The sequence below is a fragment of the Octopus bimaculoides genome, chromosome 24 (assembly GCF_046866305.1).
Source record: "Octopus bimaculoides isolate indiv1 chromosome 24, ASM4686630v1, whole genome shotgun sequence".
Classification (NCBI taxonomy): domain Eukaryota; kingdom Metazoa; phylum Mollusca; class Cephalopoda; order Octopoda; family Octopodidae; genus Octopus; species Octopus bimaculoides.
In genome coordinates, this window is record NC_142951.1 from 24,565,864 (window position 1) to 24,593,214 (window position 27,351).

The window sequence follows — 27,351 nt, forward strand, 5'->3', positions numbered from 1 at the left end:
CTGTGGAATCTAGTGAAATCATAGTTGTAGCCGATGCCAGTGCCGCCTCGCTGACACCCGTGCCAGTGGCATGTAAAAAACACCATCTGAGAGAGAGAGAGAGAGAGTGTGTGTGTGTGTATACATATTTAACAAAACAAGAAATTGGAAATGTGTTGGTATTATTTATTCACCATTACACATGTTTCATTTGCCAATAGGAATTATAAAGTTTTATATATATATATTGTGAAGAGTGTCTTTTTTTAAAAAAAAATATATCATTTAAATATTTGATTATCTTAAGTTATTTTTGATTGGTTGTCTCATTACAGAGAAGCAGTTCTTGCTGAAATGGGTGTAGCACTGAGAGAAGATGGCGGTACCATCGGCGTGTTTTCTCCAAAAAAGGTAGATTTTTTTTTTTTTTTGCCAATCCTTCTACTTTGACTTTTTGAACTTCTCACATCTCCCTGTCTTCTGCTATCGCATCATTATGCTCCTTTTCTGTGATATTTCAGACAATCATATTTGATACTTGTTTTCTATTTTCTGACTTCCTTTAGTTTTCTATTATTAAAAATATTTTTTTTTCTCTTCTCTTTCTTTCGCTCTTCTTTTTTCAGATGCTCTTTTTCTCTCTCTTTTATTCTTTCTTTTTCAGATTTTTTTCATTCATTTCTCCTGTACACTTTCTAATTCTTTTTATTCTTGTTCTCGTATTCTCTTTAATATATTTTCTTTCTTTTTTTTCACTTTTTTCCTTCTTACTCTCTCTTTTCTCTGTATCCCTTCTGCCTCTTTTCTCTTCCCATTTGTCCCTCCTTCCTCTTTTGTCTCTCTCTCTCTCTCTCTCTCTCTCTCTCTCTCTTTATCTTCTCACTCCTCCCTGATGTATCTTCTGTCTCTCTTATATCTCTTTCTATTTATCTTGTCTCTCTCTCCTCTCTTTCCTGTCATCTCTCCCTTTCTCTCTCTCTCTCTCCTATGTCTCTTCCTTTCTCTCTCTTCCTATGTCTCCCTTTCTCTCTCTTCCTATGTCTCTCCCTTTCTCTCTCTCTTCTTATGTCTCTCCCTTTCTCTTTCCTATGTCTCTCCTTTTCTCTCTCTTCCCTATGTCTCTCCCTTTCTTTCTCTTCTCTGTTGTCTCTTCTTTTCTCTCTCCCTTATTATCTCTCCTTCTCTCTCTCTTGTGTTGTCTTCTCTCCTCTTCATTGTCTTCCATATTGCCTCTCCTTCTCTCTCCTTCCCTTATTTTATCCTATCTCTCCCATCACACTCCATCTCCTACCCATCACAAATTCCTATACTTCAACCTTTCTATACATGTTCCAAACCTACTCAACAACAATGTTCTGTTACATCATTTCATTGCGTTCATCTCTCAAAGACATATCTGATGTTTCTCTTGTCAGACCCCTCACTTGGTCAACCTGAATGAGGATCCTTTGATGTCAGAGTGTCTTATTTACTACATCAAGGATGGTATTACGAGGTAAGGAACCCTTCTCATCATGTCCCACTTTCTCCCTCTATATTAGTAGTTTAATAACTTTCCTGTAGTCCTCTGCCCTTCCATTGAACAAACCTATGATTAAATGCATTTCAACCCTGACCTTCCATCTTTTTGAGGACAACTAAAAGTTATTCAATGTGTTCAACCTCATTTAATCCTTTAGCATTTAAACTGGCCATATCTGACCAAAATATTCTACCTGTTTTTTCTTGAAACCAGCCAGATCTGGCCTCTCATATCTACTCTACAATGTCACTTTAAAAAGTAAACAATCACATCATTGAAATCTCAAAGCTATGAGATAATGCATGATCAATTTAAGATGATGTGAATAAATAAGCATTACATTTGACAGAATAATCTGAAAACTAAAGGGTTAAACTTTTTGAGAACAATCTGCCCAAGACTGCTCCTGGTTCAATGAGAGAAACTTCATATTTTAAAATAAACTAGAGTGAAACCGTTTATCAAAACTTTAAAAGAAAATGAGAAAAAAAAAAAATCAAATGTGAACCTGCTCAAAAAAAACCATAGAATGATTAATATGGGATTTAAAAGAATTAAGATCATATTTATCACTTGGTCAACCTGAATGAAAATCCTTTGATGACGGTGTCTTATTTACTACATCAGAAATGGTATTATGAGGTAAGGAGGCCTTCTCATCATGTCCAACAGATTTAAATGGATTAAGAACGTTAAGAAAACAAGAAGGAAGAGAATTCTATATGATAGATGTTTGAGGAAAGAAACTATCAGAGTTGAAAGTCTTTTTACAAGAATGGAGAAAGATGAATGGAGAGAATTGGTTGAAGACAGAATGGAGAGCAATGATGAAAGGATGAGAATTGGTTGAAGGACAAGTCACTTAATTAGAAACAAGAAAGTGCAGCAGAATATTGACCATGAAAGTCATCATCATCATATGTCTGTTTTCTATGCTGGCATGGGTTGGATGGCTTGACAGGAGCTGGTCAGCTGAAGAGCTCCTCAGGTTCCAAGTCTCTTTTGGCATGGTTTCTATGGCTGGATGCTCTTCCTAACACCAACTACTTTAAATTGTACTGGGTGGTTTTGCACAGCACCAGCATGGATACTGTCACATGGCACTTGTATGGGTGCTTTTTATGTGGCACCAGCATCCACAAGCCCACAAGATTACGAATGCCCAGCAGAAGAAGAATGCAGGAGACATGTCTGTATGCAAGGACAACCATGATTTTACTTAGGTTGACCTGTCTTCTCAAGCACAGCAAACAGCCTGGAGTTTTGGTCCCCCTGTCATCCTCTCTGTGAGGCCCAATGTCATATAAATATAGAAGCAATGTTCTGGTGATGGGAGAGGAGGTCCAAGTTTATCTGCCTAGATGAGATCAGCAATATTAGAAACTTGCTTTTGAAGTTGACCGAGACACCATCACTAGGCTAGATGATGTAAGAGTATTCTTCCATACAAAAGTAGACAAGAGACTTATAAAGATGATGGGGCAGGGCGGGCCATATCATGTGGCCACCTGGTGAGGGATAAACACATGGTTTGAGAATCGTTGGTAGCCCTGCATCTCTTTTCAACCTCCAGTTGGTATTTATAATATTCTAATGATCACTTATGAGGTTTATTATCAATTAAGTGTTAATTGATTAAAATTTTTTGTTTTTGTTTCTCTTAATCATTCAGGGTTGGTCTACCAAATACCAAGCAGCCCCCTGATATTCAATTAAATGGAACCCATATCAAAGAAGACCACTGTATGTTTGATAATAATGAAGGTAAATAAAGGCTTACAGATTCTTATTTCTTCTTTAAAGAGTTTAGCATTTAAGAAAACTGGAAGTCAATGTTTACCAGCTTTTTTTTTTTACTTTTTTTTGGTGTATGTGATTCAAATGTTATTATATTAAAATAACCATGTATTTATAATTTAACATACATACACCATTGACAAGTGAGTTAGAACAGTTTGCATCCGAAATAAAGCCTATTATAAATGTGCTTTATTAAAAACATTATATATTGGATGGAGGCAAGAAAATCATCCTAACATTGGCTAGCAAGACACCAGATGTATTTCAGCCTTCTTGAGTTTTTTCAGTGACGTGTACTCGCAGCCTGTCACATGAAATCAGTCACCTCTGATATATAGGAATTGTTGAATAATACATTCACTGATGCTGCAAATAGCTGTCAAGCTGAATAAAAACTATGTGTATGCAATCAAAACAGCATTAAATTGAAATAACCATCTATGCATCATACTTAATTTATATATACTGTCAACAGGCAAGTTACTGCAATTTTTGTCCAAGAAAAAAAAATCTTTCATAGAAATGCTGTGTTAAAACACTATATATTGGAGAGAGAGGAAAAGTTGTCCCAGCAGCAACTAACAAGAACACCAAATGCATTTCAGCATTGCCTGTCAATAGTGTATACTTGTTAAATATGATACACAGATGGCTATTTATTTATTATTTTTATTGTCTGTAGCATTGTTTTCAGAGTTAAGGGCAGTGCTCATAACCAGTCTAGATTGGGGATGACAGCCAGAGCCTCCAGAGGATTTTTTTAAAAGTGAAATAAAAACTATTTTCAGACCCTAATAGAAGGGATGGTGATTCCCCCAAAAATTAAAGAAACCTCTGATTTTGTTTTCTTCCTTTTTTTGAAGGGGCAGGGTGAAGAGCGCATTTGTTAGATTACAATATTTTTTAGCTTTATTTTAAAGTATGGAGCACTGTGTATCATCTTTTACATAAAGATATATTAAGAGATACATAGCATGCATTTCTTAATGGCTTTGTTATTTGTCTCTTTTTTCTACAGGTACAGTTACCGTAATTCCAAGCAATGGATCTATAATCTATGTTAATGGCCGCCAAATCACTGAGCCAACCATTCTGAAAGTTGGAGCTCGTGTAATCCTTGGCAAAAACCACGTTTTTCGTTTCAACCATCCAGTGCAAGGTGTGTAACTAATAATTTGTTTGTTCATGTTTTATTTTGTTTATCAATTTAATTTCTGTTGCATTGAATTGACTCTGCAGGGTGGTTTAGTCTGAATGTATTGAGGAACAATCATCTTTATCCTGATTAGAACAAATGGTTATAATTGAAATTATTTAAGTATGGCAAATGCCTGATATATTTTAATGACTTCTGAGTAACTTTACACACACACACATACACAGACACATGCACACACACACACACACACACACACACACACACACACAGACACATGCACACACACACACACACAGACACATGCACACACACACACACAGACACATGCACACACACACACACACAGACACATGCACACACACACACACAGACACATGCACACACACCATTCTGTTCATGTTCTTGCTTGATGGGACTAGGCTCATCCCAGCTTAGTGGTCCCAGAGGCATCATTGAGCATAGACCCAAACAGGTCCACCATGTCTCCCGTTGCTGGTGGTCTCCTGCATATTATTAGGAATTGCATTAAAAAATTCTCAAAATAATTTTTGTATTGTTGAAGTATAACCGATTTATTGCACATAAATTTTAACAACGAAATCTTATATGGACCCAACAAAGGTCCATATGACCCTTGTTGGGAATCATTGCTTTAATCCTTTCTAAATGAACACTTATCTCAAATTTGTTTTCCATTTATTTTGTTTTTTATCCTTGTAGCTCGTGAAAGCCGAGCCCTGATGACTGAAAGTATTACAGACCTCGAAAGTTGTAAGTTGATTTGTTTTAATCTTACTCATCATCATCATTGTCGTTGTTGTTGTTGTTACTTTTTTGGTTGGTGGATGTTTGTGTGAATGTGAGGTTAGTGTCACTGTTATATAAGTATTTCCAATTGGAACTTGGCTGAATGTCACTGAATCTTGGTGTCTTTCAAAAATATACTATTTTGATGATCCTCTGTAGTACAAAATAAAAATTTTTTTACCTCATTTTATTGTATTGGTCTGCAGTTATTAGCATGTGATCTTTGCTGGCCCTTCAGGATTGGGTTGTACTTGGCTAGCCTCAGTCAACCTTGACTGAGCAGACTTCGGCACATAACAAATAGGTCAAGTGGCAAGGTATAATCCACTTCTCCTTGGCTGTTAGTTCCCTCTAGAACACATGTCCTCTCTTTCTCTTTCTCTCTCTCTCTCTCTCTCTCTCTCTCTCTCTCTCTCTCTCTCCATTGGGTTGCCTGTATTCAGTCCACTGCAGGATAAAGGCCTCAACATGTTCCCTCTGTCAACCATGGTTTGATGTGGAGGCTGTGAATTTGATTTCGGATCATACTAGTTTGATGAGCCTACTCTGCTACACTAGCTTGATATAGCTTGCCAGAAGGATGCAGTTTGTTAAGGAGTAGTTAAGTCAATTACACTCATATATATGTGTGTGTGTGTATATATATATATATATATATATATATATATATATGTATATATATAGGTCTTTTTAAGTCCTCCTTTTCTTTGCACTCCTTTTTTTAATAGCTTCTCACTTAACCCATCTTGTTTATGTTGAAAGTAGTTAGCTGAGAAAATATTTTACTCTACTGGTTTTCATGATGTTAGGTGTATTATTATACAGTATATATGTTAATCCTGTGTACAGGGAGAAACCATCATGGAATCAGAGAGCACGCAGTCTCTATAGATGGAGTTTGGCCAGAGGACATCATCAATCTTTAACCCCTTAATACACTCTCTCAAGTGGTTAGCATTAGGAAGGTCATCCAGCTGCAGAAACCAAGCCAAAACAGACTGGAGCCTTCTGCAGCTCTCTGGCTTACCATCTTCAGTCAAACTATCTAACCCATGCCAACATAGGAAACAGACGTTAAATGATGATTGTTTTCTTTCCTCATTCCTTTTGTTGAAGAGCATAGGCTCGAAACATCAAAGACTTCCATTTTTCTAACATTTCAAACTATTAGACCTTGTTTGTTGTTCCCTCACCTGTCTTTTGTTTTTTGTACATTTGAACCATATAAAATATGATGCTCATAGCCTAGGCTACTTATGCAAAGGCTGATTAGTGCTCTCCTATAATTATCACCCTCTAATAGATTAGAATTAAAAAACATTATTATCCTAGCAATTTAGTATTTTTTTAAACTGTTTATTTCGGTGGGTTTTGACTTCACAAAATTTAATATAATCTTTGTGTTCAGTGTCTCAGAACCAAGAACCTGTTGACTGGACATTTGCTCAACTTGAATTGCTGGAAAATCAAGGAATTGATCTGAGAAAGGACATGGAACAGAGGTAAGCACTTTATAGACTGTGTGTGTGTGTGTAAACAAATGAAGATTATTGTTTTACATTAATTTTTTCTTTTTAAGTGTAGCTGTAATATATTGTGACAGAGCAACTGTAAAGATAAAGAATATATTGTTAGTCAACACGAGGACAAGCAGTGTTTATAATATTGTCTAAGCATTGAAAGCCTAACTATTGACCATTGACCAGTTACCCATTACTTTAACCTCTTAGCTTGTCCATCATGAACATATTATTTTTGATATATAATCAAGATATTGTTAATATCCTCTCAAGATCAATACTTTTAAATGTAAGTTCTTCTCAGTTTCTAAACATTTTTCTTGCCTGCACTCAAGTCTTCCAATCCAGTTAAGTTGAGTTTTAGGCATATAAAAGTACATTTTAAAAAGATTTTTTGGAAAAAAACCAACTAATGAATGTTATTTTATTGCTGCTAGTATCTTTCCATTTTAACCCCCCCTTTTTTTTACTCTTTTTCTTTATTTCGTTGTCTCCTCTAGGTTGCTTGCCCTTGAAGAGCAGTATCGGAAAGAGAAAGAAGAAGCTGACATGCTTTTTGAACAACAAAGAAAGGTAGGGCTTTCATATGTGTCTTTTATTTCCCCCTCCTTTTTCAAAATGATCCTGCTGTTTGTAGTGTAACAAACTGTAAGTTTGGTATTACACAGATACTGCAGTTTCATCATTAACTCTTTTGATACCAACCCATCTGAGATTACTTTGGTTCTGTGGTACAAACTTCCTGTTTAAAGTGATCAAAATTAAATTCTCCTTTCAAATTATCATGTCAACCACTAGACTATGTGTTCTGATGATAATAATAATAATAATCCTCTCTACTGAAGGCACAAGGCCTGAAATTTTGAGGGAGGGGACTAGTCAATTACATTGACCCCAGTGTTTCCCTTTTACTCAACTTATTGATCCTGAAAGGATGAAAGGTAAAGGTGACCTCGGCAGAATTTGAACTCAGAATGTGTTGATGGGCGAAATACCGCTTAGCATTTCATCCAGTGTGCTAACGATTCTGCCAATTCACTGCCTTAATAACAATGATGGAGTCTCCATTAAATGAATGTTACCTGAGTAGGTGCATGGTGTACCACATGTCAGGTGTCAAAGTGATTGCTGAGCAATGTGAGATGAAGTTTTTTTGCTCAAGAATGAAATGCACCACCTGTTCTAGGAATTGAAACCATAGTCTCACGATCATGAGTTCAATACCCTCGTGAACTAGGTGATGAGCCCTTACATAATAATAATAAAAATTATAATAATAATCCTTTCTATTTTTATAATAATTATAATAATAATCCTTTACAGGCACAAGACCTGAAATTTTGGGAGAAGAGCAAGTTGATTACATCAACCCCAGTGTTTCACTGGTACTTAATCTATTGACCCTGGAAGGATGAAAGGCAAAGTCAACCTCAGTGGAATTTGAACTCAGAAAGTAGCGATGGATGAAATACCACTAAGCATTTCATCCTGCATGCTAATGGTTCTGCCAGCTTGCTGCCTTAATAATAATAATAAAAATAATGGTTTCAAATTTTGCCACAAGGGCAACAATTTTGCGGGAGGGGATGAATCAATCACATCGACACCAGTGTTCAACTGGTATTTATTTTATCGGCCCGAAAGGATGTAAGGCAAAGTCGACCTCGGCAGAATTTGAACTACAAATGTAGCAGCAGGTGAAATATACTGCTAAGCATTTTCCCCAGCGTGCTAAGTATTTTGCCAGCTCACTGCCTTAATAATAATAATAATAATAATAATAATAATAATAATCCTTTCTATCATAGGCACAAGGCCTGAAATTTTGGGAGAGGGGGACTAGTCAATTACATTGACCTCAGTGTTGCACTGTTACTTAATTTATCAACCCCAAAAAGGATGAAAGCAAAGTTGATCTTGGTGGAATTTGAACTCAGAACATTGCAGCAGACGAAATACTGCTAAGCATTTCGTCCGGTGTGCTGACTATTCTGCCAGCATGCTGCCTTCCAATATTAATAATAATAATAATAACAACAGCAACAACTAAAATCTGTACCTACCTCCATATTGGTTTCTTTCTTTTTTCTCTTTTACTAGGACTATGAGTTTCAAATTCATGCTTTACAAGAACAGGTTGAGAGACATTCTATGATGTCCAGTTTCACCACCGATGACTTCAATGAAGAAGAAGACCATCAAATGGGTAAGTCTCCGGAATATTCTTATCCCTCTTTTTCTCATCCTCTTCTTCATGTTACTCTCGTCTCTTCTCCTGCTGCTACTTCTATTAAGCAAATAAAGAATGTTTGAATTGTGCATTTGTTTTGCAAACTTATATATGTGTTATAGGTGCAGGCGTGGCTGTGTGGTATAAAGCTTACTTCCCAGCCATATGGTTCTGGGTTCAATCCCACTGCACGGCACATTAGGCAAGTGTCTTCTACTATAGCCTTGGGCTGACCAAAGCCTTGTGAGTGGATTTGGTAGATGGAAACTGAAAGAAGCCTGTTGAATATATATATGTGTGTGTGTGTGTGTGTGTGTGTGTGTGTGTGTCTTTGTATCTGTGTTTGTCTCCCGCCACTGCTTGACAACCGGTGTTGGTGTGTTTACATCACGGTAACATAGCTGTTTGAGAAAAGAGACCGAAAGAATAAGTACCAGGCTTAAAAAAATAAGTCCTGGGGTCGATTCATTCAACTAAAAATTCTTAAAGGCAGTGCCCCAGCATGGCCACAATCTAATGACTGAAACAAGTAAAAGATAAAAGATATGTGTTCATGTGCATGTTTGTACATATACGTACTTTGTTCCTCTATTTGTCTGTCTGTCTGTCTCTCTCTCTCTCTCTCTCTCACACTCTTTCTCTAATATGTTTTCCCTTTCTTATACTAGAATGCACATGGACTGACCATGAGCGTCAAATAGCCGTTTGGGCTTTTCGGAAATGGAAATACCATCAATTTACATCCCTCAGAGTAAGTAACCTTTATTTTTATCCCCCTTCTCTTTCTTCTTTCTTGCTGGTTTATCTTTGGTCAGTATGCAACCCTTCATATTTTTTAGCACTTTTTTTAAGAAATCAATGATGACCATATTATTAAGAAGAGCCAACCATCAGCCATTGACGAGTGTGGCTTGGTAACACATACCATGCTCTCACTAATTACTGTAGGTACCTGTATAGTCGTGGACAAATATAGACTCTTCTGTCTACTCTCTCACCCTTTTTGTCTAGTCTTCTGCAGCCATTTGGTCTTGTGATCCCATTGTCTGCTGGAGGATGGTAGGGGTTCACTCCCTTGTTTGTAATATATACAGGGTGCAGGTTGCATCAATAACCAGCTGGCGGACGATCTGCCTGGGGTTAAAATGGTAGTGACGTCAAACAGCTATATTGATGTGGCGAGTAATATTACTTCTTAGTATAATTACTACTTTAATCTCATATTGAGATTTTTCTAACTAGCTACTTTATTTAAAAAAAGCAAAACTACAAAATCTTATATGGATCCCCATGGGCCATATGGACCCTGGTTGAGAACCATTGGCTTAGAGCAGGCCTGGCCAATTCTAATTACATTGCAGGCCACTTTAATCACAGAAATATTTTTGAGGGCCACTTGTATACTGACAGAATTGAAAGCAATTTGCTTTCTCATGCTATTTTTACAATAATGAGTGAATGATTTTTGATTCAACATGAAATATTGTCATTGCAAAAACAGGAATATCTTTCTTTTCTACTTTTCATTACAATCTTTAATTTTTGATAGAATTTTTTAAATGTTTGTTTAACCCTTTAGTGTTCACATTATTCTGCCAAAATTAATGCTTTTTTATTCACATTGTTTTGAACTAATCATGCATTATCTTGTAGCTATGAGATTTTGATGAGGTAGCTGTTAATTTTTAAAACGATATTGTAGAGCTGGTGTGAGAGACCAGATCTGGCCAGTTTGAACATAAAACAGGCAGAATATTTTTGGCCGGACATGGCCGGTTTAAATGCTAAAGAGTTAAATAAACTCATTTCAAGAAAGTATCAAGCAGACTGCAAGATAAAAGTCTGCAGGCCTCAGATTGGCCGGCCCTGGCTTAGAGGCTTCCTTCTTGGTTCATAAAATGTTATTGTTGATGCTGAAGATTGGTCAAAGACTTTGTGAAGTAAACTGCTTTTTGTATTTTGTGTTGTTACAGGATGATCTCTGGGGTAACGCTATTTTCTTGAAAGAATCCAATGCCATCAGTGTCGAACTTAACAAGAAGGTAGGTACTCATGCACTCAACGCTAGCATGTATGCAACTCAAAACATGCACATACTCAACATACACATGCATACTTAACTCACATGTACACTCAACACACACTCAGTACTTGAACACATGCTTATACTCAACATATACTCAGCTTGCACTCAAACTCTGCATATACTCAACTCCTGCATATACACGACACACACACACACATACGCGTATATTCAATACATACATGCTTAACTCCTGCACTCAGTATTTCTGACATGTACACCTGCATACTAAACACACACACACATACAATCAACACACATACACCCACACATGTACACACACCATTCAACATACAGGCAATACCTGTTCAAAATAAGCCCATAATTAAATAAATATTGAAAGTGTGGTATTGACTTCAAATGTCTTATTTGTAGGTTCAATTTCAATTTGTTCTGCTGACCGACACCAACTACTCACCGTTGTCCTCTGAACTCTTGCCTCAAGATGAGAGAGACAGTAACAGACCATTTCCCAAGACCATTGTGGCTGTCGAAGTGCAAGATTTGAAAAACGGCGCTACTCATTTTTGGAGTTTGGAGAAATTGAGGTAAGTTTTTTTAAAAAATTCTTTACTAGTATTAATAACTACTACTACTATTATTATTATTATTATTATTATTATTATTATTACGAATAAGACTTTTTTTTTGTTTATTTTTGGTGTTTGTATGCTGCACTCTTTTTATCTTTCTCTTGGATGCTTGTCTGTGGTTTTTGTTCTTTTTCTTTTATTTTCTGCAACATCATTGTTTTCTTCTCACTCGTTTCTCTTTCATCCTCCTTTTCCTTCTTCTCCTTTCTTTTTCTTGTTTCTCCTCTGACTTTTCATTTTCTTCTCTTTACTCTATTATTGTCTTTCTTTTCACATTCTCTCCCCTCTTTCTCTTACTCTTTCTCTCTTCCCTTCCCTCTGCCCTTTCTCCTTCCTGTTTAACTATTTTCTTTCTATCTCCATACTTTGTCATCATTCCATTTTCCCCTTCTTTCCTCTACCCACCTCTTCTCTTTTATTTACATTTCATGTCTCTTCCCTTCCTTTTCTTAAGCTCTGTCCCTTTACTTCTGACTCTATATCTTTAACTCTACTTCTCCCAACAAAACCTTTATCTCACATTCATTTGTCTGTCCCTGCCTCTTTCTCTACTTTTCTACTCCCACTCTCTCTCTCTCTCTCTATACTCCTTGTGATTTTTTAAAATATCCATCTGATTTCTTATTATTTCTTCTTTCTTCATCCTTACTCTTCCTTTCTTCTTTCTGCTTCCTTCTCTGAACCTCTCCTCCCTCTTTCATCCTCTCATTTTTAACACTTTTCTGACTCTCCTTTGAGCATTTGGCACTTCTTTGATCCTCTAGCTCTTTGACTTTCTGACTCTTTCTTTGACCCTCTATCTCCTCATTGATCCTTTGACTCTTTCCCTGAACCTTAGGCTCTTCTTTGACCTTGTGACCCTTCTTCAATCTTTGGGCTGTTCTTGAACCCTCCAGCTCTTCTTGAACCCTCCAGCTCATCTTGAATTCTTCAGCTCATCTTGAACTCTCCAGCTCGTCTTGAACCCTCCAGCTCATCTCAAACCATCCAGCTTGTCTTGAACTCTCCAGCTCTTCTTGAACCCTCCAGCTCATCTTGAATTCTTCAGCTCATCTTGAACCCTCCAGCTCGTCTTGAACCCTCCAGCTCATCTCGAACCATCCAGCTCATCTTGAACCCTCCAGCTCATCTTGAATTCTCCAGCTCGTCTTGAACCCTCCAGCTCGTCTTGAACTCTCCAGCTCATCTTGAACCCTCCAGCTCGTCTTGAACCCTCCACCTTTTCTTCTTAAACCCTCCACCTTTTCTTCTTAAACCCTCCACCTTTTCTCGAATCCTCTGGCTCTTCTTTGACCCTTTGTTCTTCTTTAACTCTTCTGATTATCTTTGACTCTCCAGTTCTTCTTTCACCTATTACCCTCTGGCTCTTCCTATTTCCCTCTGGTTCCTAATTCACTCCCTAACTCTTTGTCAACCCTCTGGCTCTTTGATATTCTGGCTTCTTGATCTTCAAATTCTTCTTGCTGCTTTTCTCTTTCTCTTTTCCTCTTCTGTTTTCTCCTTTCTTATATTTGCCCTTCTCTTATTTTATTCTCCTTCAACCATTCAAAACCAGTTTTGTGTTCCGATTGTTCGACTATCTATTTCCTTCTCTTACTTTCCTCCCCTTTCCTTTAGCCCCCTCTTCCACCTCTCTTCCTCTTCACATTTCTATATGAGCTATTGTTTCTGTTTTGTCAGTTTGACTTCTGTTTTGTAAACATGTTGTCTAACTGTTTGCCTACATATATTATTATCATGGTAACTTTATTGTATTTTTTGACATTTATTTGGTTATGCATTCATTAATTCATTTACTCACTCATTCCCTACAGCTTCCAGATTATTTTAAAATTTATTCTTCACTGAAACCAAACATTGATTTCAACTGTGTTCTCTAATAAAGTCCTCACCTAGCAAGAAAAATTTATAAGTTTGGTGAATTTGGACACAAACTGTATTTCATGTTTGTAAAAATAAATTAATAAATAAAAATACAAGGTAGAAAGACAACCTTAATATTAGAGAGTACTTGAATACTTCTAAGTTTCTGTGATGGAATATGGTGAAAATAATTCTAGACTTACTGTGCATCTACACGTGTTACTGTTAATTTATAAATTAACTTCTTTCAATGGTATTTAAAGGATAAATGCTATTATAACAACACTGCTTACTTAGCACTGGTGTTGGTGTCATGTTAAAAGCACTGATGATAGTGACATGTGAAAACCCCCCACTATACTCTGTAAAGTGGTTGGCCTTAAGAAGGGCATCCAGCTGTATAAACGAAGCCAAAAACAAACTATGGAACTTGGTGCAGCCTCTGGCCTTGCCATCTCCTGCTAGCCATCCAACCCATACCAGCATGGAAAATGGATGTTAAACGACGATGATGACTTAGCTTTAGTCCTCTTGCACTGTTCACTGCATTGGGCAGCGAGCTTTCTCCACTGGGTTCAGTTGGCCGCTACTCTTGTCTATTCCTTGTAATATCAACCATCTTCAAGTCATTTTGAAATGCCTGCTGCCAAATGATCTTTGGCCTGCTGATTGGTGGTACTCAAGTCATGGCTGTTTTTAAGTGCCTTTGATTGACTATACAAAAAAATGTGGCCAGCCAGGTGGAATTTGAATTCTCTTGTAATGGTAATAACTTCACTCTTCTCAGAATCTCTTCATTTGTGACATGCTCCCACTAGTTGACCCTTAAGATCTTTCTTTTTAATCATTATGAGCCAATCAACAGCCCTCTACTCCTAACCATTCCACTCCATTCCATCCCAGCACATCTGATACTGTACTGAAACTCTTTTTTTCTCCACTTTCAAATGGAATACAATCATTGGTTTCAGTTTGGATCAAGAACATCAAAAGCTCACCTTCGATTTTTTTTCTTTTGTTTTTTCTTTCTCTTCACTTTTCACTTTTTTATTTGAGGCAATCTCTCTCTCTCCATATATACACATATACACATACATACATACATACATACATACATACATACATACATACATACATACGCTTGCTTCTTTCAATATGTTTTTATGTTCACGTTTATTAATGCTTTGTTTTTCAGCTTTTCCCTATTCCTTTCTCCTCAAGTAAAACATTCATATATATATATATATATATATATATATATATATATATATATATATATATAAATATATATATATACATATTTATATATACATATATATTTATATATATATATATATATACATATTTATATATACATATATATTTATATATATATATATATATATATATATATATATATATACATGCATACACATCTTTGTCAACTTCTTTTATACATTTTTGTTTTGTCTCCATATTTTCGCTGTGGTTTCCATGTGCTCCTTTTGGTGTAGTGATGTTGTAGCAGTTATTTTATTGAACCTGGTTTTTGAGCTTCCTTCCATTTTTTATTATTATCATTATTATTTGAAACTTTTTTTTCTTTTACCCAGACCACATGATAGAGGCTTTTATTTCCTAGTATGTTTATAATGTCCTAACTCAGTGTTTAACTGTTGTTATTGTTCTTGTTATGGGGGAAGGGGTCTAGCAGGAATATTTTCCTTTCTTTTTTCATTTTACTTTTATTCTTTGTTTGTTTTTGCTGGCCTATAACAATGATAATACTAAAAAAAAAATATACACCTTATATTTCCACCCTGACTCAAAGAATAATTTTTACCTAATTACGATGCCTCCTTGGACATTCTGTGTGATTTCTTGGATGATATAAGAAACCCTTTCCTGGGACAGTTTAGCTGTTTGGAGAGAGCTCTAACTTCAGGAAGAGAACTAAAGAAGAAGAATCACATGTTCTGCTAGTTAATATAAGAAAAATACCTAAACAGTAATGAAAATGTCATTTTTAAAAGCGCTTCACATGTTGCACCTGGGATGAATGAATAATTTAAACAACATATAGAAAAAATATGGTTACATATTTATTTATGCATATGTGTACATAAATTTGTACATATATATGTATATATATATATATATATATATATATATATATATATATATATATATATATCTTTTCAGACATGTGTATTAACATGTTTATATATACATACATATATATATATATATATATATATATATATATATATCTTTTCAGACATGTGTATTAACATGTTTATATATACATACATACATACATATATATATATATATATATATATATATATATATATATATATATATATATATATATATATAAAGTAGCATATGCATTTAAGGGGTGTACATGCAGGTACAAAAATGCATGTACACACATGTATAAATGTGTGTGTATGTATGTGTGTGTTTTAATATATGTAGAGAGATATGTTAAATCCAAATGAAATATAAAATGATTGACAGTAATTCCCGAGTTTTGAGGAAAATTCTATATACCTGGATAACATGTGCTGGTTAGTGTGCCCCTTGTTTATTTTATCTGTGTATATAGATTATCATACAATACATTTGATTCCTTGTTTTTCCATATTGAAGTGTAATACTTTTCATCAAGTTTATGTAGTGACAGCTGTGTTCCACAATTGACAACATATCGACAAATATATATATAATGTATATATGTAGTTTGTCTTTAGTACATAAGTATGTGTATATCTATAGGCAAATAGTAGGATCTTGCATGTATAAATAGTGGATTGGAGAACTTTCAATTAGTTGAGAATTTTCTGGCAATTAACAAACAAAATCTTCCTGTAAGGGTATTTAATGCTTTTGATACTGATTTGCCTGAGACTGTCTCTCATTCTACATCATGAACTTCATGTTTTAAAGTGATCTAAATTAAAACTGTCCATCAAAATTTTATGCTAATTTTATGTTTCATACACAAGGTTAATAATAGCAAAATTATTTTACTAAATTTTTCATTATTTTAAGAATTAATGAAACAAAGGTAGTGTATTTTAACAGAAATACTGTAACAAACATGTTAAACGCTAATAAATAAATAAATAAATAAATAAATGCTTCAAACAAGGGAAATAATTCCAATAGGATCAGATGATTGAAATTTTTGGAGGATATAGACAATGCAGATTGGAATAAATCTGGTTGTTAATACCAACTGATGGTGAAAGTAGCATAGTATTAGATATCTTTATAGTGAAGGAAATCAAATAATAGTTCCTGCTTTTCATGAATCACTTTCTTATGTAAAGATTCTATGTCATTTCCATTTCAGCAAATCTCATATTCTTAACATTGGTAAAATTGTACTAGAAAATTTGGATTTTCTTTAGGGCCAATAAATACTTGGACATTTGCCAACTGCCTACAAGGCCTAAACTATTGAATTTTAATTGGGGTTGACATAGGATTCAACTCTTGCAAAATTGAAACTTGAACCGCATGACAAAGCTGTTCATTTTGTGCTCTGTATACAAGATGTATAATAGTCTTCTGAACCACTTGTGCTCAAATGTCTGGATTCTTCACTCCACGTTAGAGAATACAATTTCTACCTTTCTCCAACCAGTGATAGAAGTCTTGATAAAGGTGATGAGTGTAACCTTTTCTCCTCTGACCAAATATGGGCTCCAGATGCCTGAAATGGCCACTGTGGGCACTGACCTGTTTTTAGTCATGTGACCTAGTGTTTTAACACTGCTGTAAAGTTCTCCTTGTAGTCACATGATTTAGTGTTTTGTTATGAGAGATCACCTAATCTTGAGTTATATCTGGGTGAGACAGTTGACTTACAGCTTACTGACTGAAAGGAAAGCAGTTTACATTCTGTTTTGAGGACAGACAGCATTATATCCCTTGCTAAAATTTTTGACTTTCAAAGGCTTATCATATGTTGTGAAAAAATTCCTTGGAGAATTATTTAATATGGCTGTAAGCTAGTGGGGGAGTGGGGCACTGTATTACAGATGAAATATTTCTTTAGCTTTCAGTGCCGGGTTCAAATCCTGTTATGGTCCTTGAAAAAAACAATGGGGATGTACATCAACATATTGTGACCTCTCTTGAATTACTACATGAACACAAATTTCTTCATATAGTGACTCAATGTGGGCTCCAGCAGGCTACAAGATAACATGATGGTTTCACTTTTCTGATAAGTGTCTACGTTATACATCAGATAGTCATAGACTGGGTAAGGGAGAAACAAACTGCGTACATGAGAAGGGTTTTACCCTCAAAATTTTAGTCTCTACATCTCACGGTACACCAACAGGATTTATCTTCTGTTTATAAACTTAGATGTTGTTGTTGTTGTTTAATCCCAAGCCAGCTCTTTATTCAGCAGACCTATGATCAAAGGCATTCCAACCGTGGCCACTGTGTCTTATTTTCAGGTATAGTGTATCAAGGACTGTGCTATCAAAAGTATCTTTCCTTTCAGACAGTAACATGATTTGATGGAGATTTTGCTGTTATTACTTCTAGCATGATGAGAGGCCACATAGAAGCTCTTGACATCGCTTCTCATCTGATTACCTAAATTAGTTGATGTTAATCTTCGTTACTACTACTAATTATAGTTGTGCACACTGACCTGTTTACAGGAACTTATTATGTTAACTACTTTTAATGTTCACCTGCTGAGATAGTTCACATCTGCCTTGTTGCATCTTATGATTTCAATGTAACCTTGGATTAAGTGGTTACAAAATGCTAGGCCTTGCTGAGGGACCACCTGTGGTTTGATCCAGGGCAGCTGTTCATTTCCATTGACAACCTGCCTCTATTTACATGCTAATTAATCCATAACTAGGCCCCCTGACAGCTGCAACTACTCTAGGTCAGAGTAGATTTGGGAGCAATAGTGGCTAAGAGTGAGGGATTCTACACTCCTCAAAAGCCTGGGACCTTCAAACTAGGACCCCCCACCCACTACAGGATGCAGTGGGCTACGTTGAAATAATAATAGGATGCAGCATGGCGGATGTGAACTATCTCAGCAGGTGAACTTACTGAGTCAGTGATGACTATCATTAGATGCTGAGTAGATGAACAGTCAATAGCCAGGATTAACCAGTTCAGTTACTGAGCTACTGCTATCATCTGTAGTTGTTGCATGTGCAGATGAGTTATTTCAGCTATCAAAAGACCTACTAGTCTGGCAAGTTGCCTGACTGGATGACAATGATGACTTTTAATGTACCCAATGCTCCATATAGAAGATTTTTAAAAAAGGCTCTTATATTAGTCCTCTTGCATTATATATATATATATATATATATATATATATATATATATATATATATATATAAAATCATAAATGACAGAGAAATAATTTGATGAAATTTTATTTAACAATAAGAAAATTCTAATATCATGACAAATTGTTTTGTAACTTAAAAACATGTAAATAATTTATATTATTATATTTAATAATAAATAAATTACTTGCATGCCTGCATTAATGCAAAATGCAAAAACTTCTTCAAAATAATGCAGAATTTAAGCTACGTTCTCAGGTGAAAGAAAGTCTTTATTAAACCCTAAATTCTCAATGTAGTGTTTTCCCTTGTATCATGCTATATATTCTGTTTTGTAAAATGATACATTAAAAAGCTTTTTTTTTTTACGAGTACTACCAGTTTCCTTGAATCTATATAATGTGACTTTATATACGTATATATATATATACACATCCATATACTTTTATATATATTTATATATATTATAATTGTCATTGTCAGAAAGCTCCTTACAATTTCATACCCTCAATGATAATATTGTTCATTTTGGGTGGTGTCAACAGCAAGAAGCTGCTGGGAATAGTGAGCAAATGTCGGGGACAGTAAAGAAAACAAACATGACACAAATGTGAACACACAAACAATACATATATATATATGAAGGGGTGCTTCAAAGTTCCTGGCTTTGGGTAAAAGTAAGTACAGGAAGATTAGTTAATTATGATTTCATCCAACATATTCCCCTTCCAGATTATTGCAGCAGCCCTTCAGTTTTTCTAAGCCCTGTAAAAGAACTTGGAAGGTTGGGTCTCCAAGCATACCCTTAAAGTCAGGAACTTTTCACTGCCTCCTCATTTATAATTATATATATATATATATATATATATAACCTCAATTAAGATAAGAGTGTTGGGTTTACCATTGGTAAAATCTTCATTGTCTCATAGTATATCTATGACAGCAAATCAACTTGGTTGAGCCCATCATTTTCTTTAAATATATATATATATATATATATATATATATATATATATATATATAAATAAGGATTTACTTTTCATAATGAGATAAAAAAAAAACCAAGGCTGTGTATAATATAGAACATTTATAAATAAGTCTTACAGCTGTTTCCAGGATATTTATTATATTCCTTCATCGGAGACGGTGTGAGACGATGGTTAAGCAATAGTTTAGATAAGATAGGAAATAGAGAGTGAATGTAGGGATATTGTATTTGTATGTATGTATATATATATATATATATATATATATATGTATATCTAATCACCAGAATGAAGCTTCAGTGAAATGACTCCATCCTGAATCAGCTCTGCATTGCTGGCTCAGCTTGCTTGTAGATTTATTCTATCATTATTTTCTTGTTGTAAGTATGTTCATACCAAGAGGAAGACAGTCAAGTAAATTGCTCTTTGCTAATACAATCATCCTTGGCTGACATTTGAGAAAAGGGAAAGGAAGAAGTATTATCTGTTCTTCTTTATTCTCTTTCTCTCAAAGAATGGAATAAGAAGAATTTGCTTCTGTCTTTTGTCTTCATTCACTGATATCTCTCCATGGATGTATTGATTCCTTTCAGTACTGATGGTAATGATAGATCAGCCCACATGAATCTAATCTTGTGTGTGTGTGTGTGTGTGTGGTTGTGTGTGTGTGTGTGTGTGTGTGTGGTTGTGTGTGTGTGTGTGTTGATGACTTGCTAATTGCTTCAGTGAGTTTTTATTTGTATTTAAACTTGGGTATAGAGTCACCTACAAAGTTGTGTGAATGTATGTGCCTGGCTGTACGTACTCTTTTGTGTATGTGCTTGTGTGCATATTTGTGAATGTATGTGTGTATGTGAGTATGTATGTATGTATGCATGTATATATATATATATATATATATATATATATATATATATATATATAAATACATATACATATACATATATGTGTATGTATGTATGTGTGTATATGCATGTGCACATATATGCATACGTATATATACATATATATGTGTATATAAGTACTTCTGTACATGTATATTTATTTTAGTTTTAGCATGTAAAATTATCTCGTGTATTGTTTCTATATACTATTTATAAACATTCTTCTTTGTATGAGTATGTGTGTGTATGAGTGTGTATATATATATATATATATATATACATATATATATATGTGTGTGAGTGCGAGAGGGAGAATATTATATATATATGGGCATATATCTTGTCTGTTATCTTACTCTGGCGCTTCAGATGGTGTCTTTTGTTGATTCCATTTCCTGCAGGTAGCTGAATGCATGTGCACACATCACCTACATACAAACATACACATGCATACATGCATGTGTGCATGCTTGTATCTATTTATGTGTGTGTGTGATTGTGTGTATTTCTGCATGTGAGTCAGTATTTAAACATAGTTGTCTTTCTCTCGAATGCTAGATCACACTTGTTAACACTTTAGGCAATGTATTGATTAAGTTTATCCTTGATGATGAGTATCTGTGTGTCTGTCACTTTCTTTTTTAAATCTTGTATGAAGAAAACTTGGAACGTAGAAGCCTAGTCAAATATGCACTTATCTACCTCATAAATATGGGTATATACTTGTTTGATGAAACATGTCATGGATATATCTGTTGTCTATGTATGTATGTAGAACATCAGGCTCACAGTCATGAGGTAGTGAGTTCAATTCCTGGACCAGACTGTGTTGTGTTCTTAAGCAAGACACTTTATTCCATGTTGCTCCAGTTCACTCAGCTGCAGAGATGAGTTGCGATGTCACTGGTGCCAGGCTGCATCGGTCTTTGCCTTTCCCTTGGATAACATCGGTGGCGTGGAGAGGGGAAACTTGTCTTCCATAAACTACCTTGGCTGGACTTGTGCCTTGCAGGGTAACTTTCTTGGTACAATCCCAAGATCATTCATGACCGAAAGGGTTTTTACTCTGTGTAATTGTGTGCGTATGAATTTGTATGTATGTATTTTGTGTCTGTTTTAATATCATTGGAAAATAATATAACCCTTTCACAATGTCATTTCTATTTCCTTATAAATGAAACTTGAGCCAATGAAAGAGCCTCTAGATGGTGGTTGCTTAATCTGCTAGAAATAGTAGTCAAATATCCATCAACTCACCGTTTTATCTTACAAGCGTCAAAAAAAAAAAAAAATGAATGTCTCATTGGATAATGTAGTTCTAGGTATAGTCTGAGATAAAACTGAACATATAATCATGGCTGGAATGCCTTTTTGATCATCGATCTGCTCGCCCAGGTCTGACTTGTATTGGGTTGGTGCGTAATTATTGTGGCTTTTTTTCAACAAAAACAATAACAATATTTAAGAAAAACATCTTTAAATGATGGTCTGACCGTCTGCCAAGTAAATGGGAAGCAGTTATTGAAGTAGATGGTGAATATACTCCGGAATAATCATTTAAAGATGTTTTTGTTACATGTTGTTATCGTTTTTGTTGAAAAAAAAGCCACAATAATTATGCACCAACTGAATACCTATACAACCCTCCTCCTCCTCCTCCTACTACTACTACTACTACTAACACCACGACTACCACCATCATTGGTTGATTCATTTGAGTAAAATTCATCAAGGTGATGCCCCAGCATGCCTGGTATCTAATGACTGAAACGAGTAAAAGATAAAAGATAATTGATTAAAAAGCTGCACTTGGTGAATAATATTGACCAAAGTTTTGTGTTTTATTGTATTGCTTTTACATTTTGGCTAGATTCAATAAAATATATACCAGTAATATTCTGTGTCATTTCCATTTATAAAAAGGCTTTATGGATATTTGAAGGTTACCATCATTATTTGGGTGAATCATTGAAATATAAAAGAAAATGTGGCTGTGTGGTAAGAAGCTTGTTTTCCAACCACATGGTTCCAGGTTCAGTACCACTGCATGGCACCTTAGGCAAATGCCTTCTATTGTAGCCTTGGGCTAACCAAAGCCTTGTGAGTGGATTTAGTAGATGGAAACTGAAAGAAGCTCACCATATATATACATGTGTGTGTCTTTGTGTCTATGTTTGTTCTCCCCCATCACTGCTTGACAACCAGTGTTGGTGTGTTTACATCTCCGTGATGTAGTGGTTTGGCAAAAGAGATCAATGGAGTAAGTACCAGGCTTAAAAAATAAGTACTGGTGTAGATTCATTCAGCTAAAAGTTCAAGGTAGTGCCCTAGCATGGCCACAGTCTAATTAATTGACTGAAACAAGTAAAAGGTAAAAGATATCTCTTTACATCTGGAGTTCAAATCCTACCTTGGTCAATTTTGTCTTCCTGTTTTACGTTCAAACCTGGCCAGATTTAGCCTCTCACACCTACCCTACAATGTTAGTCTAAAAAATATGCAGTCACATAATCAAAATCTCAAAGCTATGAGATTATGCATGATTAATTCAAAACAATGTGAATAAATAAGCATTACATTTGACAAAATAATGTGAAAGCTAAAGGGTTCAACATATGTAAGAAATTGTATAACCCTTTAGCATTAAAACTGGCCATATCTGGCCTAAATATTCTATTTTTTTATGCTCAAACTGACCAGATCCAGCTTCTCACACCTCTGCTACAGTGTAATTTTAAAGATATACAATCACATCATTGAAATCTCAATGTTACAAGATAATTCATAATTAATTCAAAACAGTGTGAAAAAAGAAGGAATACATTTGATACAGAAATCTGAATGCTAAAGGGTTAAATCGTAATGAATTAATAGAATTGTCATATCTTCAGAAAAATTACCTTATGGTAATTGTTCTGATTCTTTGTGGTCTGAGTTCAATTTCCTGCCAAGTGAGATCGACTTTGCCTTCCATTCTTTTGGGATTGATAAGGTGGTGAACTTAGCAGAATCTTTAAAAACATGTTGGACAAATTGTTTAGTGGCATTTCTTCCAGCTCACTACATTCTGAGTTCAAACTCTGCTGGGGTAAATTTTGATTTTTTTATCCTTTTGGAGTTGATAAAATAAGTTTCAGTTGAGTATTGGGGTCAATGTAATCAGCTTACCCCTTGCCCTCAGAATTGCTGGCCATATTTCAAAATTAGAAAGAATTCTTTCTGAGTTAATAAAATAAAGTATAGGGATTGATTTAATTGATCAACATCACCGAAATTTATGGCCTTGTACCTACATAAATATTTTAGATTTTTTTCTTTTTCAGTGTATGTATTGAAAAAAAAAAAAAAGAAGAAATAGAAAACCATTTAATTCCAAAACAAGCATTCATCTATAATGTTCCCTTCCTCTGTTTATTTATTTTTTTCAAGAATCATTTTGGTATGGCGGGGTGGTGCTTCCAGAAAAAAAAAAATGTCCATATAGGCGTAGGAATGGCTGTGTGGTAAGTAGCTTGCTTACCAACCACATGGTTCCAGGTTCAGTCCCACTGCATGACATCTTGGGCAAGCGTCTTCTACTATAGCCTCGGGCCGACCAAAGCCTTGTGAGTGGATTTGGTAGACGGAAACTGAAAGAAGCCTGTCGTATATATGTATATATATATATATATATATATATATATATATATATATATATATGTGTGTGTGTGTGCGTGTGTTTGTGTGTCTGTGTTTGTCCCCCTAGCATTGCTTGACAACTGATGCTGGTGTGTTTACGTCCCCGTCACTTAGCGGTTCGGCAAAAGAGACCGATAGAATAAGTACTAGGCTTACAAAGAATAAGTCCCGGGGTTGATTTGCTCGACTAAAGGCGGTGCTCCAGCATGGTCGCAATCAAATGACTGAAACAAATAAAAGAGTAAAAGAGTAGAGAGTATCAACCGACGCCATTGGTTGCTATGAATGTCAATTTATGTATCAGTATTGCTGCACTCCCATGCAAGAGCTTGTTTTCTTGTTGAAGGGCATTCTGCATCTATGTATAAACCACATTTGCTCTGCTTAACATCCAATCATCTATCTCGGTTTCTTTGTTATCAGCTCCATGTTAAATATTTGTCAAGCTTTACTTAATCTTCTTTCTCCACCTGACTATTTGATTCCTTCTTTTTCACTGGTTTTCTTATTTTCTTCAATTATTATTATTTTATTTCATTATGCAATTATTTATTTGTTTCTTTGCTGATTATCATTTTTTCTTTTCTATCTCTTCCTTGTTTTTCTATTTCTCTAATTTTTCTTTTAATAAATTTCTCTATATTATATTTTACACATTTCTATGTTTTTTTTTTTTAAATATATATTTATTAGATTATTACAATCTTTGCCATAGTGTATATAAGTGATGAAATATATATCAGAAAAGTGTGTGTTTGGATGGGGTACTAAAGGAGTGCAAAATGATTCTTTTGCATTAATTTAATATTCCAATATCAATTTTCTGTTCAATTAAAAGATTATTTAAAAAAAAAAAAATGGAAGAGGTCATAATTTAAAAAATTTTTGAAATATCAGCAGAAATTTTATAAAAAAAAACATTGTATGTCAATAGTTATTTTGCCAATTAGTAGTTGCATGTTTCATTAGTTATTTTGTTATCAAAATATTACTTCTGTAATTAGACTAACTGTTATAATTAAACATAGTCTTATTCTGGAGACAGGATCAAAATATAACTTGGTATAATGACTGTGTGTGACCATAGAGCAAATTATCGCTTCAGACCAGTTTTAATTTCACTTTTTACATGTCTGTGAAGACACTAGTGTATTCAGTGTGTTTGTGAAGTTTGCTTCATCATTGACTGTAGGACAAATATCTTTAATCATGGACCTTGGGTTGATCCAAGCCTTCTGGGGTGAAATTAGGTAGATGGAAGCTGTGAATGTCCCTTCGATGGAGAATAGATTGTAACTATAACACAGTGTGTCATGATGATTCTGCCTGAGAAATGCTTTAAAATGTCTTTGGGATACTCGGCTATTTGGATTTAATTCCTGGGATTGAGTAGTTGAGTTGATTGAACAATTACAATATTCCTTGTTTTAAAGTAATGGAGCATTCCATTTAACTGTGTGTGTGTGTGTGTGTGTGTGTGTGTGTGTGTGTGTGTGTGCATGCATTTGGCAACCAGGGATTAGCAGAGTGGTCAATATTGACTGAGCCCTGGGTAGATGGGTCTATGTGACTCTCCAAAGGATTGATAAACATCTGAAACAATTTTGAATATTAAGGGGGCTGAATTAACATAAATATAATATGACTGAATTTTAATTTTTTTTTTAGTAATTTCGATTTTTTCATTAATAAGAAGCAGTAATGACACCTCTCCTCAAAAACAATAAAAGAGATCAAAGAAATTCTTAAAAAATTACTATTTGTAAATCTCACAATGAGAAATATTCAGCAACAGTACTTTGAAGTAAAGATTGTTTGCCAACATAACATGGCAGTCCTGGTTTAGGACGAATGTTGCTGTAATTTAGCAACAGGTTATTTTCCTTCATCAGCACAGAATAATCGCGATACACAGATATTGTTTTGAGCTGAGTAGGGGTGCTAGATTCCCTTGTTTGAAAATATTAGGACACAGATCGTGCCATATAGCCAGCTGGAGACGATGTCTCCTGGGGCTAAATTACAGCAACATTCGTCCTAAACCAGGACTGCCATGTTATGTTGGCAAACAATCTTTACTTTAAAGAAATTCTTGTTTTTTTATTAATTAAACTTTTCAATTTAATTTTAGAAATTTACACGGGAGTGGGGGAGTGATAAGAGAGGGTGGGATTTCAGTGATATAAGAAGTTTGAAAACCCCTGGTATAAACTGTCCAATTTTGCTATGAAACCTGTTTGAAAAATCATTTGATCTTCTCTCCTATAATTTGAAATAGATTTATACAAGCCATTCATTATTTTTGAAGTTGAAAGAATTGCATTGTTTACAATAATGTTCATATGTAAAAAGATTCACTGCAGCCATTAGCAGACACATAACTCTGCTTTCTGCAGTCTGCCTTGCTGACAATGGGTAGTTCACAACTGCATGATTAGAAGTAATAAGTGAACCTGCCACTGCAGAATTGATACCAGTGTGGGTACCACATAAAAAAAAGAAGAACTCTGATACTGGTTCCAATTAAAAAGCACTGATGCTGGTGCCGCATAAAAAGCACCCTGTACAATCTGTGGAGTGGTTGGTGTTAGAAAGGGTATCCAGCCAAACCATGCCAAAACAGACAATGGAGTCTAGTCCGCCCTCCGCCCCGGCTAGCCTTACTGGCTCTGGTCAGGCCTCCAGCCCATGCCAGCATGCAAAACAGACGTTAAATGATGATGATAATGATATTACTGTTACTATTTTTCAATGATACACAGGATTTTCAAAGATGAATGATCAGTCTCATCATAATATGATCACTTATAGGTAAACAGTAAAGGGTATAGATCCCCTTTGCTCATGAATGACTATGGGATTGCACCTAGAAAGTTACCCTCCAAGGCACAAGTCTAAACAAGGCTGTTTGTTTGTAGAA

At 35.1% G+C, this 27,351-nt stretch overlaps 1 protein-coding gene across 36 annotated transcripts in view; it reads left to right on the forward strand.

Annotated features, from left to right (window-relative positions):
- The window catches only part of LOC106880568 (kinesin-like protein unc-104), a 267,934-nt gene that overhangs the window by 148,350 nt on the left and 92,233 nt on the right, over nucleotides 1-27,351 (forward strand). For all 36 annotated transcript variants that reach the window (XM_089340891.1, XM_089340887.1, XM_089340888.1 and 33 more), the window contains 11 exons: nucleotides 315-390; nucleotides 1,395-1,474; nucleotides 3,174-3,265; nucleotides 4,320-4,460; nucleotides 5,181-5,231; nucleotides 6,676-6,769; nucleotides 7,288-7,360; nucleotides 8,888-8,993; nucleotides 9,686-9,768; nucleotides 10,991-11,059; nucleotides 11,476-11,648. In XM_089340891.1, coding sequence (XP_089197017.1) covers nucleotides 315-390; nucleotides 1,395-1,474; nucleotides 3,174-3,265; nucleotides 4,320-4,460; nucleotides 5,181-5,231; nucleotides 6,676-6,769; nucleotides 7,288-7,360; nucleotides 8,888-8,993; nucleotides 9,686-9,768; nucleotides 10,991-11,059; nucleotides 11,476-11,648 — 1,038 coding nt within the window. The remainder of the gene's footprint in view (nucleotides 1-314; nucleotides 391-1,394; nucleotides 1,475-3,173; nucleotides 3,266-4,319; nucleotides 4,461-5,180; nucleotides 5,232-6,675; nucleotides 6,770-7,287; nucleotides 7,361-8,887; nucleotides 8,994-9,685; nucleotides 9,769-10,990; nucleotides 11,060-11,475; nucleotides 11,649-27,351) is intronic.